The sequence below is a fragment of the Battus philenor genome, unplaced genomic scaffold, assembly GCF_028537555.1.
Source record: "Battus philenor isolate CCGP_79_NKW_IND1 unplaced genomic scaffold, ilBatPhil1.0.hap1 SCAF_27, whole genome shotgun sequence".
NCBI lineage: Eukaryota > Metazoa > Arthropoda > Insecta > Lepidoptera > Papilionidae > Battus > Battus philenor.
In genome coordinates this window covers 445,644-464,741 of record NW_027181690.1, presented here as the reverse complement: position 1 = coordinate 464,741, position 19,098 = coordinate 445,644, and the positions used below count along the sequence as shown (strand labels likewise).

General features: G+C 37.8%; 1 protein-coding gene across 3 annotated transcripts in view; it reads left to right on the top strand.

Moving 5' to 3' along the window:
* The window catches only part of LOC137925633 (MTOR-associated protein MEAK7), a 38,539-nt gene extending 20,869 nt beyond the window's left edge, over positions 1-17,670 (top strand). For all 3 annotated transcript variants that reach the window (XM_068769107.1, XM_068769105.1, XM_068769106.1), the window contains exons 3-11: positions 6,241-6,373; positions 7,156-7,247; positions 7,984-8,177; positions 9,445-9,581; positions 10,312-10,458; positions 13,124-13,350; positions 14,962-15,147; positions 16,651-16,775; positions 17,484-17,670. In XM_068769107.1, the coding sequence (XP_068625208.1) occupies positions 6,241-6,373; positions 7,156-7,247; positions 7,984-8,177; positions 9,445-9,581; positions 10,312-10,458; positions 13,124-13,350; positions 14,962-15,147; positions 16,651-16,761 (1,227 nt within the window). In that variant the 3' untranslated portion in view covers positions 16,762-16,775; positions 17,484-17,670. The remainder of the gene's footprint in view (positions 1-6,240; positions 6,374-7,155; positions 7,248-7,983; positions 8,178-9,444; positions 9,582-10,311; positions 10,459-13,123; positions 13,351-14,961; positions 15,148-16,650; positions 16,776-17,483) is intronic.
* The last annotated feature ends 1,428 nt before the right edge of the window (positions 17,671-19,098 follow it).

Genomic DNA, 19,098 nt, shown 5'->3' with positions numbered 1-19,098 from the left:
TGATTCCATTAAATAGACTATTTGAATATAGAATATTTGGATTTTTAATGTTGCCAGCCTGAAGGCTCTGCAGCTTCATCGGAACTGAACGAAGACGTCCGAAGGTAGACTACACGCTTGTGTAAATAAAAACCATTGACATTAATGCTTTCAGTGATGTTTTTTGTTAATATTTGCTAAATTTCGCGATAATATTTCAATGCAACCTACAGTATTTTGTATAATTATGTCCGATTTGTCGAATTTCTGAATGGATGTACAAAATTAATAGGCGACCGCGTACATTTAGTTCGCAGATGTAAACAGTGCGCGCTACGGACCGGCTGCACTCGTATTTCTTTTTAACAATGTCGGAGGAAAGTATTTTAGTTCGCGTTCAATGTGCGGCCATGAAATGCGCGAGTGATACGTAATAATTAAATATTATTTTTAATAGCTTTGTGAAAATCAAGTTTTAGCCGTACGTTGTTCACTGATGGACATAGGCATCATGTTCAGATATCCAATAGGATCTTAATGAGGTCGTCTCTCTGCCTTTTAGATGGATGTGTTGCGTTTGCTGGTCTATCATCGCCACTCTAGAACCTTAAAGCCTATAACTATCTATATTTTATTTAATGGAATCAGGCGTTACCTTGCGGAAGTCCACAGAAGTGTTTGGCATTAATCGGTGTAACATAACTCCTGAGGATGCCCCGTTGAGGGGTGAAACACGTGTTGAGTAATTTGGCGGTGGCGGTTGTGTGATTCGCATTGTTTGCCGCATACGCATTTATCAGCGGGCTGGCGGGCGGTGCACTTTGTTCCACGATTACCACTACATGTGCGGAAGTGGCTATATATTGGTCCTTTTCTTACTTATCTATATTTTAATCAACGGAATAGGGTCTGCGAGGTCTTCAGAAACTTAAAACCCCTTGGGTCATTTCAATTTGCTATTTTTCCTCCACGAACCTTCTCATTCTTGGATCTGTAGTGAAAATAATGTTGTATATATTTTATCTTTATGTTAGTATATCATGTATAAAAGTTTTAATGGTGTTCTAAAATTAAATTTATTAAATTTTTATATTGTAAAATTATCAAAGAAAAATAATTCAAGTTATATTAAAAATAATATGATGAATATTTTCCGCGTGTTTTATGGACAGACAGTTAAACAATGCTTATAATGTATTATTATGTAGTATAGATGATGGAAACCAGACGCCGGGTATAAATATTGACGTTGCGGAAAAATATTACCTGGATTTTTTTACTTGTGTTTGGTTTAGGCTGTTATTCATACACATCGACATGGACTAGATTTATTGTATAGTTTTAACTGTATACAAACATATTGTTCCGGTATCAAAAAAATACTCGCTAGAATTATATGTAAAAAGTGTCGTATGAAGAATTTATTATTATATCAATTTGTAATAAAACACAATACCCAAGTTTATTTTTAAAAGAACTGGTGAATTTATAAATAGATGAAATAGTAAATTGGAAATGAAATGTGTAATTCAAGGTTAGTCAGTTTGTTAGGGCCTAAACGATCTGGGTTGACGACCATGAGCCAGTAGACACGAATCTAATTGGAACATGCAGCGTTTCGGAGCGTGGGGAGCCGTGGCCTCTTTCTGTGAAACCGTCATGGTCTAGAAGGAGGCGGCCAAACGGGATCGACAGAGGACAGATCCCGCTCGGAGATGACGCCGTTAGCGAATGAACGCGCCTCGCGACGGCCCTCCGGTGAATGGTGCACGCCCATAAACGGGCCTTCGGAGTCGCGGGAGTTTAGGGTGGGGGCCCTAAATTCGCACTAGCCTCGGTGACTCTTAGGCGGACGATGGTTCGACGTGGTCTCGAACCATCGTGATAGCACCACGAGGGTTTCGGGGGTAGCGTATACACGCATACCCCGGGATGGGCTATCGAAAAAATAGCACGGGAGACCGCGTGGCGATCCTTGACCGGGGAATACCGCGGTCCCCGGGGGGGGGGGATTTGTGGGTAGGAGTCACACCCCTGTCCTCCCCCCAGAGGCGGGGCATCTTGAACACCGGAAGATTTCCCCCACCGAAATAAAAAGGGCAGCGTTTTGGAAGCACCGAAACATCTTGTCGTCCAAAATACCGCAATGGCTGGACATGAAGGTCTTTGACTGATGTGTGTTGCCGATGATGGTATATGGATGGATCTGAAACGTGGTCACTTACGACAGACCTCATACGAAGCTTCGAGTTCACCCAGAGAGCAATGGAGAGGCTCGAAGTTTCGTTGTAGCCTAAAGAATTGCTCGTCTGTGGCAGTGGACGGGGCACGTTGCTCGTACAGCCGATGGCCAATGAGCTGGAAAGGTTCTCGAATTGCGACCACAAGCCGGTAGACGCGTGGGTAGGCCCACAGCTGGTGAAACCATAACATGATTAAGCAGCAACACCCGTCATCTGGTCGATCTTTTGAAAAAAGGCTTTTGCCTCTCAAAGCGCGTCTAAAGGCTGATTAGTTTCTAAAATGTGTAAACGTTTTTGGAACATTTTATTGAATGAAAAACACCTCACCGATATTTCTAAAAGTGTATATAAATTTTTGTACAGCGGCAGTTATGAGCGGTGGTTACATATAGTTCTCTATGGAATTTTACATACTATCGGTGATAAAAGTATATATGTGATTTTATATTGTAGCATCAAACTTTTTTGATGAAGTATAAAAATCGAAAGTAAATATTTATCCCGTTTATCCATTGGTATGCATGGTCACCGCATTCTTAAGAATATAATTAAAGTCTACTTCTCTTACGTAAAAGAAAAATCACGTGTTGATATGCACCGTTTCAGATTTATTAGTAAAACAATGGAGCGTGCGTTTTTCATTTCATAGCCCCGCACGCCGTGGGTGTCGTCTGTATTCCGTGTGATAGCAATAGCATAAAAATAATAAACAGATTCTAAATGGTTTCGACGTGAACGTGTTTTATAGCCGTTCCGTTCTGTTCGCTAACAATTTTTGAATTTAGAACGCTATTTTTAATTATTAGTAGCACGTAATAATAATCATGTTAATTTGATTTAATTTTTGTTGCTATATTTACGGGACATTTAGCAGAACAAGACAAGTTTGAATTCGATCATATTAAATTAAGGATGCGTTCACAATAGGTTCAAAAGTTTAGTTTAAAGTTTAAAGTTTTTTTTCTCATAAACTACTTTCACAATTTAGGGGGTCTGGTAGACCCGTGCAACTAGATCTAACTAAACTTGCGTTATTTCGATTATACTACATAGAAGCGGCGGTCTCCCAATCCTGTGAAATAGTAGTTCTTCGCTACCTTTTTTATTTTATTTTATTTATTTTCGAGGACTTCTCGATCCTCCTTCCATGTGCAGAGCAGGGACGTTGATTTCGGGTAAAGAAGTTTTTCAGGGTTTTAATTTTTTTATTTACATACTCCTTCCTTTTTTCACAATATCTTTTAAGTCTTTCTTTGGTCTTCACATGTTCTATCTATCCTCATTTGCAAATCTTCTTCCATCCATCACCTTTTCATATCTATATTCCCTGTTAACAATTTTCCATTACATGTCAAATATTTTATGACTCCTTTGTATATAATAAATTTATTTCTAGTTTTACGAATACAGCTTAAAACCTTTTGGAAAACTTTTCGTTATTTTGCCTGTATTGCTTTTAATGTGGCTTTTATCGATAGTTTTGTTTATGTCCTGCGAGTCTTTCCAATCCTCAGGATCTAGGTTTGAGTCTTGTTCCTGTTTATTTTGGTCTTCTCCACTATTACAACACGCAAGGAATGTAGAGTGCAGATTGTCGTCGCCCATTAGGGAGACGATGCTTGCTCCTTCATCTTTCTGATCATCTCAACCTTGCTTCGCTACCTTTAAGGTGCTACCTAGATTCGCTGCCTAGGTCTTAGGCTAGAGGCTAACTTTAGGGGTCTTCTTCTCCATGCCGCCTTGAACCCTGGACTTGGGCAGTTGGAAGTCATCCAAAAAAAAACCTCAAAAACTTTTTTTTATTTAAGTCTTCTCACATACTAGCGTTTGAGCTACTAGTTGGTTATTCAAAGTGTTTACCTGTAGTCCCTTCTTAAACTTTGTAGTAACTGCAATCTTTTACCAATAGTTTTTTTGACATTTTTTTTAGTGTTAAATTTATCGTATTTGGTATTAATGAAACAATTTCTTCTTTTACAACTTTTATTAAACACCAGGTCATACAACACTCTAGAAAACATAATAACAAGATCCATTAAAGAATTTGGGTCAGCCCCATTCCTCCAGGCCTAATTGTGAGCTGCTCGTTGGAGCGTTGAGGGTACCGCATGGACGGACACGTTGTCTACCCTTAATTAAGTTCACCTTGATATTATACGTGAATATTTTTTTAAAACCTAATGTCAAGTTATTTGAAAATCATATACGAAAATAATTAATAGGCTTCAGTATAGACCAAAGGTTCAATACCACTGGTTCTGGTCAACCCCCTGTAACTATATTTCTGTAATATTCTCTAAGCTTCCTTACTCCTTCTATTTGCACGCGTGAACCTATGACCCTTTAGTTCGGGTTCACAAGAATAGGACTAAGATATTCCCTGCCTGTCGTAAGAGGCAATTAAAAGAACATCAGGTTCGCGAGGGTTGAGAGCAGGAGCCTTCATCGACCACTCAAAGCGACCCGTGATGGTCAGCAGCACGGTATAGTGAGGATGCTGAGAACCACAGCTTCCTCCCGGAATATGACTTGGAACAGTACTGAGGTACAGTTGCAAGTTCCGTAGGAGATCGAACATGACTCTGTCCATCCCCCAAAGACCAGGGTATCTCGTGTCCATCCTTAACACCGCCCCACCCCCGTACCATACAGCCCACAAAAAGGTATCATACAGCCCACTATGTGGACTATGGGTTCAGGCCATCAAATTTCGTCATAGCAGGTTTAGTTAGTCGATGAATAATTTAAAAAAAAATTATTAGTCGGGCGTGGACCCTATTTAACCAGATCCTGAGTTTTGTGTGCCTATGTCAGTTGATAGACGCCCACTGCAAAGCGTTTATCTCACTTTCTGAGTGGACATCCTATATATTTTAGATCCGCGAGCCCTGAGTCCGATGAAGCTGTAAAAGCCAAAACGACTCACAGCGCGCATCAACATTCGAATATAGCCACAGCCATCCTATACTGCACATAAATTAACAGTATAATACAATAGAAAATATATTACATATAAAGTGATCATATAGTAAAAAGAATGTGACAAATGTATGAAAGTGTATGAGAGAAAATTTTTCATTGAACGTATTTTGAAAATATTTTTTAAAAGCAAATAGTCAGTTTGACTGGAGAAAGCGTAAGAAGGGTATTGAATCAATGTATGAGATTTGCATGAAAGTGTATGAAAGATAACATTTCATTGAACGTATTTTAAAAATATTTTTTAAAAGCAAATAGTCAGTTTGACTGGAGAAAGCGCATTAGGGGTATTGAATGAATGTATGAGATTTGTATGAAAGTGTAAGGTGTAAGAAAAGTAAGGTCATACTGTAAAACAAAATGTATTAGTAAAAATTGTATATATACATTCATGTCAGTCGATATACGCCCACTCTAAGGTATAGGTCTCCCTCAAAGATCGCCAAAAAGAACGGACATGCTCTTCTCGCATGCAGCAACTTTCTGCGATCTTTACTATATCCAAAACCTTTAGGATATCATTATAAATAAATTATGATACGACCTTAAAAATGTCTATTCTATTAACTACTCCTTTGATTTCGTCGCTCTACCAAGAGGAGGGGTTTACCCACGCCGCGTCACACCAGTGTTTGTGTCTAAACCAGTTTAATATTTTTAAACGGTTTTATTTAGTTCGACCCGTACGGAATTTATTTGGATCAAAATTAGTTGTCAGATTGATCTGAAATTTGGTACACATATTTAATTTAGATGACAATACAATATAATAAAATCAATAACATTATAAATCTAAGATGGCCGCCGATACAAAATGGCGGATTATGTATTTTTCCTTAACCCCCTCAATATGGGTATCCAATGAAAGGGCTACACTAGTAAAACACGATGATTATGTCAAAACTTAAAATTCAAGATGGACGCCGTTCCAATATGGCGGACTAGGTACATATTTTTTCCACAACCACCAAAATATGGGTATCAAAAAACCGTTTAACTTAAAAGTTTTTTAAATGTATTTATTGTTTTGCGTTTTCAGAAGTTTTGGGGTCCGCAAATAGATCCACGGTTGGCGCAGTACCTGACGAATTTTCTATTCGGCTCCGGCAACCAGAAGAGTGCGACCGTGGACTTCAATAGATTCGCTGAGCTCTATGTTTATAATGTTAGAGGTAAGTGGTTGATCCACAAAAACTTGCTACCTCGACGAACAAAGATGACTGCCTCGATCTTTAGCCCCTGAGCCTCGTGGATGTCGAGCATCATTGAACCTGGCTCTGTACCCTAAACTTGGCCAATGAGAATTAGTTAAACAGCCAGGGTGTGAGGTCAGGTACAGGGTGTTTTTCTATTTCGGAATATACTCCCCAGAATAAGGAAACTTACCCAGGAAGTGCACCATCTGCTTGAACGCAAATATGCTCTTGTACACCTCCTTTGGTTATTAAACAGCCTTATTATTGTAATGTAATCTCTACTTGAGGACATAATGTCTTACTATTATTATTCTTATTTAAAAAAAAGACTGGTTGTATACAATAGGCGCTGGTCGCTGTATGTCTTTCACAACTAAATTAAAAAAAAATCTTCGTCAGATGTAACGTCTGACTAATTGAAGTATAAATATATTGTTTTAAATGTTCCCCGTAATTGGAGATCTCTCACTCAACCCTCATATGTTAGCAAGACCAGGGAATTTATTCTCCAATTTAATATCTTTTTCAGTTATTTCTTTTGTTTAATTCTCCTCTTACGCATCACATTTTCTTTCGCACTTCTCGTCTGTCTTCCATCATCTGTCTCCGTCATTCTTTTTCTCCTTTCATACATCACCCCACTCTAGTTGGGTAAAATCGTAGAGGGGAATTTATTTGAATTCAGCTTTAAGGGCGACGTGAAACCCCGAATGATACTATTGTTTTAAATTTACTTCCAAAACACTTTGTTTTCACAGGTACCGTGGACGAGAGAATGATGGTGACATACAACTGTCTCGGCATGGACTACAATGAAGAGGTGGAGCTTCCTTATCAGCTCCTCAAAGAGGTAAACTTTATGTCATTGATAATTAGTTTAATGGAATCAGCCGTTACCTTGCGGAAGTACGAAAAGGACTTCCTTTGTGTGACTTTCACTCCGTGTTTGGCACTAATCGGTGTAACATAACTCATGACGATGCCCCGTGGAGGGGTGAAACACGTGTTGAGTGATTTAACGGTGGCAGTTGTGTAATTCGCATTGTTTGCCGCATACGCATTTATCAGCGGGCTGGCGGGCGGTGTACTTTACTGCACGACTACCACTGCATGTGCGGAAGTGGCTAAATATTGGTCCTTTTCTTACTAATTGATAATTAGCTCTTCTGATATCGATATCAATGTAGTAGTGTTTGATTCTTCGAGAATTGAAATAAATCCTTCGCTCTGTATAGGTAGAAGGTACTTTGGGTCAACATCAGGTCTTGCCCCACTTGTGGGCAATAATGAATGTCGTCAGACCTTCCTAGACTTCTGTAGGAAGGTCATAAGACAAATAAAGAGAATGAAAAAGAAAAGAAAAGTGATAACGAACTGATGATAATTTTAAAAGTCAACTAAAACTAAACTGTGATATAGATAATACTGACTTTATCGGTAAATTATGATTTTTTGTCAGACCAAATATTTAACTGTCAAGTTTAATGCATTGGCTGTCGTTGTAAATACCTTATTACATTAAAATATTCATGTGTGTGCGAATAAATTCTATTATGTAAACTTTGTTGTAAAATGTTTGTTCACAGTATTGCGAAAGCATTGCATCTACTTATATAAAGATGGTGAAGTCGTCATCATCAAAGAGGGTCCGCGTGTGGATGGACAAGGGGTTCCGGGCGAGCGCGTCGCATGTCCAGGCTTTGGGGGAAGCCGTGGCAGCCACGGTGGGGGATCTGGAGTCACCCCAGCACCATTGCACTGCAGATCAGCTCTCAAAATGGTATGTTTGGTATATTTTATTCAATTTAACAATAGTAAAAGTCGGTAGATGCAGTGTAAGCCAGCAAAGTCGATTCGGGGAACGACAAGACAGACTCATCCTGGCGATTTTGGTGGAGATCTTTGTTTTACAGTGAGCATCTAACACAGTGATTACCAAAGTGATCTATATCGACCCCTAGGGGTCTATGACAACCTGCAAGGGGTCTACGTCAGCAAAAAAAATTTGGGGGTCCATGAAATGAAAATGGGGGTCCACGATAGTGGATCTCAACACATACACTGATAGTACCTATTTACTTACATCATACTATCTTGTAATATCAAAACATTTACATTATTTATAAAAGCACCTATGAAGTAAAAAAAATATATAGATTTATAAAATTGTGTAAGTTGTAGGATGTTGATAATTTATTATTAAAGCATCAGGTTCATCCTTCTCACTAAAAATATTGACTTATTGCTTATGTTATTTTATTTATAGTTTATTTTATGTTTATTTAATGTTACGTATATTTTACATAACAGATACAAAATTTTATTTTGAGTGGTTTTAATTTAAATTCATTGAATAAATGTATGAATTAACATGTGTTTTTACTTTAAGTTTTTAACAATAAACTTCACTACAGTTAGAAATTTACAGGAAATCAATATCAGGTAAGAAGGGGGTCTACCCAACACGGAAAAACATGGCAAGGGGTCTACGACACAAAAAAGTTTGGGGAACTCTGATCTAACAGCTGATATAGTGATATTTTTTTTTCCTGGCCCCCGTTTTTAGGACCTATCGTTCTTCTCTACCATGATATAGTCCTCCTATTTATACGATTACTATTTTGTCCTCCACAATATCTTGAATTCCTTTTCTTACCATTTCATACATCGCTTTACTCCCATCACCTTCTCTGCAAGACCCTTCATTTACATCTTCTTTTATTTGTCCTCTGTCGGCTGATATTCTGATGATGTTTGATGAAACTGAAGAATTTTCACACGAACTCTTGGCGAATGCTTTTCTAATGCAAATTATACATATTGCATAGAGGATATTGGTAAAACTAACTTTTAAAAGTTACAAGTCATACAATGGTAACACCGTGTAAGTCTGAAACTAACAGATGTATAAACGATTGTCATTCAGGTTTCGTTTCTCACTTATAGAAACTTTGAAAGAGAAAAATGATGATTTCTTTCAAATACTCTCACATTAATAGAGTTTTGTCGCACAACTAGTTCAGGAGTATATAATGTTGTTGTTTCAGGCTACAGTCAAATATATTACTGAAGCAACTTGCGGAATTAGTGTACGTGAATCTATATGGAATAAACAAAAGGGGCGGCGATGAAAGTCCGACTCCTATTCCACCAGCAGCGCCTTCTTTACTGCCCATTCCTGATGGTGAGTAGCCTTTTATCTTCTTCTTTTCAGCCGATGGACGCCCACTGCAAGGTATAGGCCTCCTCCAAAGATCGTCATGATGACCGGTCCAGCGCTGCTCGACTCCAGCGTATTCCCGCAACCATAGCTATGTCTTCGGTCAACTAGTAGAGAGGGGGGTATGGCTAATGGAATGAAAGAGAAAGACTGGGAAAATTGTAGAACGAAAGGAACAGTATGACAGATAATATGATACATGAAAGAGAAGAATGATAATAATAAAAAATATATGAATAAATTATTACAAATAAAAAGTCCCTGTCCCACACGAGATAGGGGAACGCAAAAAAGTGATGGGGAGGGGGGCTATGAACGCCGCGTCTACCGGCTCGTGGTCGCCACTAAAGAACTCTTCAGCTCCAACGGTCTGAAAATAAATGTAGGAATAAATGAAAACAGAACATTCCCATGGAGATACAACCCCGTGGAGGGGTGAAACACGTGTTAAGTGATTTGACGGTGGCAGTTGTGTAATTAGCATCGTTTGCCGCATACGCATTTATCAGCGGGCTGGCGGGCGGTGCACTTTGTTGCACTACTACTACTACTGCTTTGGCGGAAGTAGCTATATATTGGTCCTTTTCTTATTTAGGATGGACTTCCGCAAAATAACGTCTGAATCACTTAGATAGTGAGTATATTTAGTATATTTCTGTATTCTTCAGATAGTTAGTATATTTCTCATTGGCAGGTCTGGACGCGATGCCGGACTACCCTGCCTTCATCGACCTCTCGCACATCGTGTGGATCAACAGCCACCTGCCGCAGAAGTACCAGCACAAGTGGAGGTTCCTCTTCTCCTCGCACATCCACGGCGAGTCCTTCTCCACAATGGCTGGTGCGTATCTTTAACTTCGCGGGCTTTATTACCAGTGATTACATATACACCAATACCACACTTTGCGTCGTGGTTACGTTCCAAAAAGACACGACACAAATTGAAACGCCGCAAAGTGAATTAGGATTTTCTGCAGCAAACCATGTAAAGATCGAAGATAGGTTCCAGGGTCAAGAAAATACAACTTTTTAAAAAGAAAATGGAAGAAAGTAAACATTAAAAAAAAAAAAAACAAAAATAATATAACTCTGCCAATAAATAAATTGGAAAAACTTATACCTTTTCTGCAACCAGAAACAACACGTTAAAATTTATTTAAATTTATTACTCTCTTTTAAAAAAAGCACAACACACTACATTACAACAGACTACGTAATTGAAACTGAACTCTAAAATTAGCAAAACAAAGTAAAAATAAAACTGTATTCAAATTGCGTTGGTTTTTTAGTTAGAAATGGAATCACCGAGTTTTGATGGCATGGCGCAATTAGAAACAAGTGTTGCCATCTTTAGGAAAAAAAAGAAAATTTCCAAAAAAAAAATTAAAGACCCGGAACCCAGAACAACGCAACCTCGAAAATATAACAACGCACAGTGAAAATTAGTACTAATTAAGCAGCGACGCAACTTCGAAAAAAACGCAAAACGAAACGACCCTAAGCGAGGTATTGGTATAGATCCGAAACGTAGTCTTTACGATGTGTCTTATAAGAAGGCACAAGGTCACACAGAGAACAATGGAGAGGGTTATACATATATAGCGCGCTACAAAACTAGAAGAGTTCGTTTTTATATATACCTCTCTCTGTCGCACATATCTTTTCTCTCTCTCACACAGACGACACGTGTGATTGGTTGTAAAGTGGGCATTGTGATTGGTTGCATGAATAAGGTTAGTTCTAGGATTCGTTAATATAATTTTAAGGGTCTGGTATTAATCAGTTTGTAGGTTTTTTTTTGGCTTCCGCTATTGGAGGCTTCGCGTATCCCTAACTTAGGGACTTTTATTTATTTTTAATAATTTTCACTTATATTATTATTTTTGCGCTCATCGTCCATGCATCTTAAGATATTTTATTCTTTCTTTACATTTTATATTTCATCTATCTTGCCCTTTCATTCCATTTTCCCTATTTTCCATTCCTTTCATCCATCAACTCGTTTCTCAGTTTTTTAATTTTTTTTACGTAATTGTTTTATGTACTTGTTATTTTGCTTACATTCGTTCTATTTTATTTACGTTTTTCTTAGAATATTGACTCTTGCCTTTTTATTACGTTTATCGCAATTTTTCTACACAGACTAAGAAACTCTGGTCGCATCTCATTATTTTTAATAAGCTAGGCTATCTCGATCTTAGTGCCTAACCGGCAGTTTGCAGGTTTTGAGTACCTGTTTAGATAAAAGCCTCTTTTTTTCCCTAAGTTATCTGTCTCAATACATATTTAATAACATATGTTTTATGTGAGTGAACAGTGATAGACACATTATAAATAAAATAAATAAAAATAAATTGAAATGCCTTAATTTCGTCTTCAAAAAGTTAAGGTGTTCACATAAAGTTCCACGTGATATCTTAGATCTTCAGTGTTTATGTTTTAAATCTTATTGTAGCATTCAAGAGTTTTTATTTGATCGAAATGTGTGCTAATTTGTTTGTTGGCAAATTTACATTTTTAATATTGTTTATTTATTTATTTACTTTATTGGAGATAGACAGTAACAAAAGGCAGTAAGAAAGTACAAACATAGAAGCTCAGAAATATAAAATTAGTTACAATTGTTACCTTATAACTATCTCACTAAGAACATATAATGATTTATAGTCAAACAATGAAAAAACAAATAAAAATAAAAACATTACTAAACAGGGATCAAAGACTATGGTTTATATATTTATATTATGGTTTAAATTGCATTGTATGTACTCAATAATTTCGAACGAAATTGTTTTTTAAAAGATGCGAAAGAGCACGAGAACATATCATGTATCAATCAATCAATATTGTAATGTACATATAAAACATTGTTAAATTTTATTTTAAAAAGAGCAGCTGTTGAGTTTCTGGCATCTTCTCGGCAGATCAGCAATCCTTGCCGGTGGTTGCTTACCACTTATAATGTTAAAATAATTGACAATTCAATTACAAAGGTGCATGTAAATGTCTATTTGAATAAAGATATTTCTTGCATTCAATAACATATACCTCCGTCATAGACTTCAGACTGGACAAGTTGGAAGCATTTCAATTCAATTCTCTTTCTCTTTTTAAACGGTTTTATTTAGTTCGACCCGTACGGAATTTGTTTGGGTCAAACTTAGAAATTGAAATTTAAGCACCTTCCCGTTGTCAGATTGATCCGAAATTCGGTACACACATTTAATTTAGATGACAATACAATATAATAAAATAAATAACATTATAAATCTAAGATGGCCGCCGATACAAAATGGCGGATTACATATTTTTCCTTAACCCCTTCAATATGGGTATCAAATGAAAGGGCTACACTAGTAAAACACGATGATTATGTCAAAATTTGAAATTCAAGATGGACGCCGTTCCAATATGGCGGATTAGGTACACATTTTTCCACAACCACCACAATATGGGTATCAAAAAACCGTTTAACTTAAATGTTTTTTTTACTGATTTTATTCTAGGTCGTATCATAGAGCAGGGTCCTTCAATTCTAATCATAGAGGATAGTAGTGGGTACATCTTCGGTGGGTTCGCGGGCGTGGCGTGGGCAATGGGCCCAAACTTCACCGGCACCGACGAGTCGTTCCTGTTCACGGCTGCGCCCAAGATGCGGGTCTACCCAGCCACCAACTACAACGATCACTACCAGTACATCAATCATCATACCAAGACCCTGCCGAATGGACTGGTGAGTGAACTTTAGTAAACACATCTAGATAGGTCAAGTAGGCCTGGTAATATACTTCTTGTAGTACCGAAACCGCTGTACCGCGCCATAGGTAAGCGCGGCGAGGTGAGGGGGTAAGGTAATTGAGAATGAGTACAGATGTGACCGTTGGCGACTGTTTGTCTTGTACTTCTGCGGATCACAGAGGTCAGTGTAATGAATTTCTAGCAGTCTCTTATTATTTCTCCCTCTCCAACGGACTCTTCACACATAGTTTAGGATAAAGTATTATATATACTTGCGGTGATAGTATATACCTTTGGCGTACGCCGACAGGTGAAACGACATTGTATTGATAGTTTGAATAAAGTCGATATGCTTTATACATATAAAAAGAGAGAAAGAAGGAAAATTGTTGGATTACGTTAAAATGAAGACAGGCGAGATATATGGGTGTTCCAATGTTGGGAAACCTTACTTGGCTATGTACTGCAGTACAGCATAATTAGGGGCCCAGCTATTTGATTTTTTTTAATTTTATGGAGCCGTTCGTTGCTGCTTTCAATCGTAATTAACGGAGGGATTTGAGAATAAAATATAAAAAAATATAAAAATGCATTTAAAAATAGAAATATGAATGAGTCGCCATTTTTGACATTTCACTGATTTTGATAAACTGGCAACATTTAAGTATTCGATATAAAAATTGTATGGTAAGTTGAAATACAAATATACAAATTATTGTATTTGAACTTAATAGTTGAACTAGATCAAGGGTGCGCAACCTTTTTGATCAAAGGCAAAATTAATGCTCATTAATAATTTACTAAACTTTTTTTTAACAAAAAATAAAATAGTAAATTTTAATGCAAAATAAAAATAAACATGGCAAGAAAGGTAAATGAATATACTTGAAAATTTTAGTGAGAAATTTGACACCATTTTTTAATACAAGTGTATTTATAATACGTACACAGCTTTCTACCCGTGGATCACTCAGTTGGATTGGTGATGTGTGATGAGAGTCGATAAAATAAACTCAATTTTAAAAACTTTTGACAGAACGCATAAACATTTTTAACGGACCGCGTAATGGTCATCCCTGAACTAGATGATGTAATGTCCTTCCGGAAATATTTAATGGAATCAGGCGTTACCTCGCGAAAATCCATCCTAAGCAAGAAAAGGACCAATATTTAGCCACTTCCGCACATTCAGTGATAGTCATGCAATAAAGTGCACCGCCCACCAGCCCGCTGATAAATGTGCATGCGGCAAACAATGCGAATTACACAACTGCCACCGTTAAATCACTCAACACGTGTTTCACCCCTCCACGGGGCATCTACAGGAGTTATGTTACACCGATTAGTGCCACCGATTAGTCACTCTGTGTTCGGAAGTGGCTAATTATTGGTCCTTTTCTTCCTTCCGAAAAATAATTTCCCGAATTTTTGTTCCCAACTTTCTTATTAAAAATATGTAGTGTCAATTTATATTTATAAGATTATACAGCTTATGATGAGTCAGGTGATTCAGCGTGGTAAGGCCTCCACTAGGTGAAGAAGATAAAGTCCAGGTCACGTGAAATCGCTGCTGATAGATATCGGTTGATATAATTTTGTTCCACAGTTGATGGGTGGGCAGTTCCATTTTGGTGGGATATGGGTGAACGCGGATCCATTCGGCGAGGGCTCGTCGGCGGAGTCCTGCAGCACGTACCGAGGGTACCGGCGTCTCAGCAAGGAGCCCACCTTCCACATACGCAGCCTGGAGGTGTGGGGTGTTGGCGACAAGCCTCTCACCGAGAAAGAACAGGTCAGCCCGTACTCACGTCGTTTTTATTTTACAGACCGTCATTCCAGCCCTAAGACCTTCATTTCTGGATATAGCCTCTACCTCCCCCCCCCCCCTTGGTGTTCAATAAAACCGACGTTTGCACACAAATTTATAGGATACATAATACAATAGAAAGTATATAACATATAAAGTGACTATTTAATCAAAAGGAATATGTACGATATGTATGAAAGTGTATGAAAGAATATTTCGTTAGATGTATTTTGAAATTTTGTTATAACAGCAAATAGTCAATTTGACCGGAAAAAGCATGTGAATCGAGTTATTGAATCAATGTATGAGATTTGTATGAAAGTGTATGGTGCAAGGAAAGTATAGTCATAGAATAAAACAATATGTTTTTGTGTAAAATGTACATTTATTCATTTATATCAGCCGATAGATGCCCACTGCAGGGCATGGGTCTTCCACAAAGGTCGTCATGATGACTGGTGTGCGTCCCGCGTCCAGCGACTTTCCGCCCACGCCACTTCAACCAGCTCGTTGTGGCCACTCGAGAACCTTTCGGTTCCAACGGCCTTCGGATGCACGTGTGATATGTCTCACCATCTGTCACTTCAGACAACGAATATACTCGTATATAGGAATATTTTCATTTAGAAGGAAGAATAGGAAAATGTATGACTGCGTTAATCCTATGTAATTCCTGTGCACGTATCCTTCTCCTAATTCCTCGTCCCTCCCCCTCCTGTCCCAGGCCCTGATATCGGACCGCGACGCGCGCTGGTCGGATTACGAATTTGTGCAGCTCCTGGCCAAGCCCAAACTCAGCCAGGGGTTTATTGAATGACTTCATGGAGCCAAACGCAGGTATTTTCATGATGGAACGGCTGCACTGGTATGATTGCTTAATAATAAAAAGTATTACGTGTCAAGATGAGGCTCAAAGTATAAAACAGCTTGTAATCAAAAGAAGTGTTTATTCAAGACGCCAAAGTAACAGTAACTTCAGAGGTACTGATTATTCGCGCAAGATTTCACATCATCATTTAACACTTAGTATTCACACCACGAACTACTGCAACGCAGTGTAATATGCTGACTACTGTACCTTCTCGCCCCGAAACGTCAGACGAAAAACTCGGCCTTCCTCTAGACTACTCCTCAAATACCGCAAGCAGGTTACTTCTAGACTTCTAGAAAGGTGAGGAGGGTAGATAAAGAATGTACTTTTTGTATCTCACTGCCTGCCAGCCGCAGTGTAATAATCAATAAAGCGAGGGAACTCCAATAGAACCTACACTTGTTTGATGTCGCGCCGTCAGCCCCGACTGGCTCGTTCGTAGAATTCGTCCTACGTCACAAATGAATGAATCAATTAGTCTACTGTCAGTTACTTTGTGCTATGTATGTAGGTTCCTATTAACAGCACCGGGTATGATAAAACCACTTTTACTTTGGTGGTAAATAGTTCGGAGGGGGATTTGTAGTAGGATCTTTTCTAACCAAAATGTATTCCAGGAGGAGCGCGACGTGAGCGTATTGGACACCAACCCTGAAGCGAAGGCTATATTGGAGCTGGCGGGACGTACCCGACACAGCGAAGGCATCCGGGAGCCCCCGCCGTTATAATGATTCCAGTTCTTGTAAGTTACGTTTGTTTTCTTTTCCAAAGAGTCTTGGGTTAGGGAAAGGCTATATCTTTGTTTGCTACAGGTGATATTATAGAGGCTTGTATTAGTTTCCAAAGTGGCCAAAAATCTAGGGGTTCACAAAAGACTTTAAAGAGGGGAGGGGGTTCAAGCCTACTTAGTTCTTCACTGCCAAAAGGCAGATAGCAAGGGTTTACGTGGACCTCGAGAGGTCCTCATGGAGTCCTTAAGGAACTAATGGCTTACACAATGGATACAACAATGTTTAGCAAGTCATTAGGAGTGTTTTACGACCATATGTCTGTCTAAGGTGACATCTTAGTTACTTTTGTCTAAATATTAGACAAAGGATTATTTCCAGGTAGTCTAAACCACAAAGAAAGTCCATTACGACCGTCACGCTGTAATGTAAGAAAGAGTCTACGTAGTTATAAGAATTGTTCGTTGAAGTGGAGGTAGGGGGGGAATATTGTTGATGCAATCGGAGGCCGTTGGAACCGAAAGGTTCTCGAGGTGTGACCACGATCCACACCCACCTGGTTGACATAGTCAAGGAAGTCATTGGATGCAGGCAGTCCAGGACGAATGATTTTCCTTATTTCAAAATGGTTTGGTAACTTCACAGGGAAAATCATTTTCAAAATTACAATTAGATTTATGTTTTAATTTAAATATAATTGATGAATTCAAATGTTTTTACAGAGTAACACTGTACAATTTTCTATGGGCATCATTGGACACAAACTTTGGTGGTACGGACAGCGGACAGTAATGTTTGATATTGTTGTAGAATAACTTTGTCGCTTGCTTCTTATCTGTAATTTATTCTGTAATTATGCCCTTGTATAGTTATACACCCAACTCTTTTTTCTTCGTAAGAAAAGGACCAATATTTAGCCACTTCCGCATATGCAGTGGTAGTCGTGCAACAAAGTGCACCGCCCGCCAGTCCGCTGATAAATGCGAATGCAATTAGACTCTGTGTTTGTCACTAATCGGTGTAACATATCTCCTGAAGATGCACCGTGGAGTGGTGAAACACGTGTTGAGTGGTTTAACGGTTGCAGTTGTGTAATTCGCATTGTTTGCCGCATACGCATTTATCAGCGGGCTGGCGGGCGGTGCACTTTATTGCACGACTACCACTGCATGTGCGGAAGTGGCTAAATATTGGTCCTTTTTTTACTCAGGATGGACTTCCGCAAGTTAACGCCTGATTCCATTAAACCTTTTTTCTTCAACATTTTTAATAAAGTTTTTTTTGGCTTTAGCACGAATCGCTTGAAAAATAATTTTGATTATACATGAAGCGTACTTTTAAATTTAAATGTAATCTTAAGTTTTGTGTAGCTTGAGATATATAAAAGATCAGGTGCTAATGACAGATTAAAAATAACTAATAGAGGTCGCTAATGTTCTTGGAGCCCAACAGTGGTGACATCTATGTCTGGCGTATGTATGTTGATATTTTGAATTTTAAACATACACAAAAATTTTTCGTATTTAATATTTATTGTTATGTAATACGATTCTAAATTAATAAAATTGTTTGGTCCGGTTTTGTTTTCTGGGAAAATATTTAGTTTTTTCATCTTACACGATCTTTTAGTTGTCGAATATTTTTAAATCGATTTTTTTAACATACTTTCCCTGGGAACATATATATGTACACACACATACATGTATATTTATATACACACACACACACACCTAACTTTTTACACGAATATCTAAATATTTTTTTATTGATATTTTTATATGTCTCACAGAAATTTATCGATACAGCAACAAAGTACAATAGGGGGAATACCGTACTCCCCTCTCTCCTTTCACCGCTATACATAAGTAAATAACAGTCGGTCTGTTTATGCCTATAGATGTGTTAGTCCCTTGGTCTACCTTATAACTATATATTTATAGATTGAATTTTTTATTGCACACTAATTTAAATTTTTGGCAATAAAAACTAATTATTTTTATATTATAAATACTTACATAATATGTATTTTAGTATTACTTCTTTTGCACGTTTCTTTTAGGAACATATTTAGAGTTTTTTTTTCATCTCACACGACTTTTTAGTTTTTGAATGTGTCTCCAAATTTACCATATGTCGCATTTTTTTGCAAGGAACATATCGACCGTGTAAAAAAGAGTTGGGTGTATATATATAATGTGTGTAATAAATGTTAACATGAAGTATCTACTTTCAAATATTTAAGTTGCTAAATTACATATATACTATGTCTAGTCATATCATAGTGATGTTTGACGCTTTACCAAAGAGTTTGTTACATACAATACTTGTAATAAAATA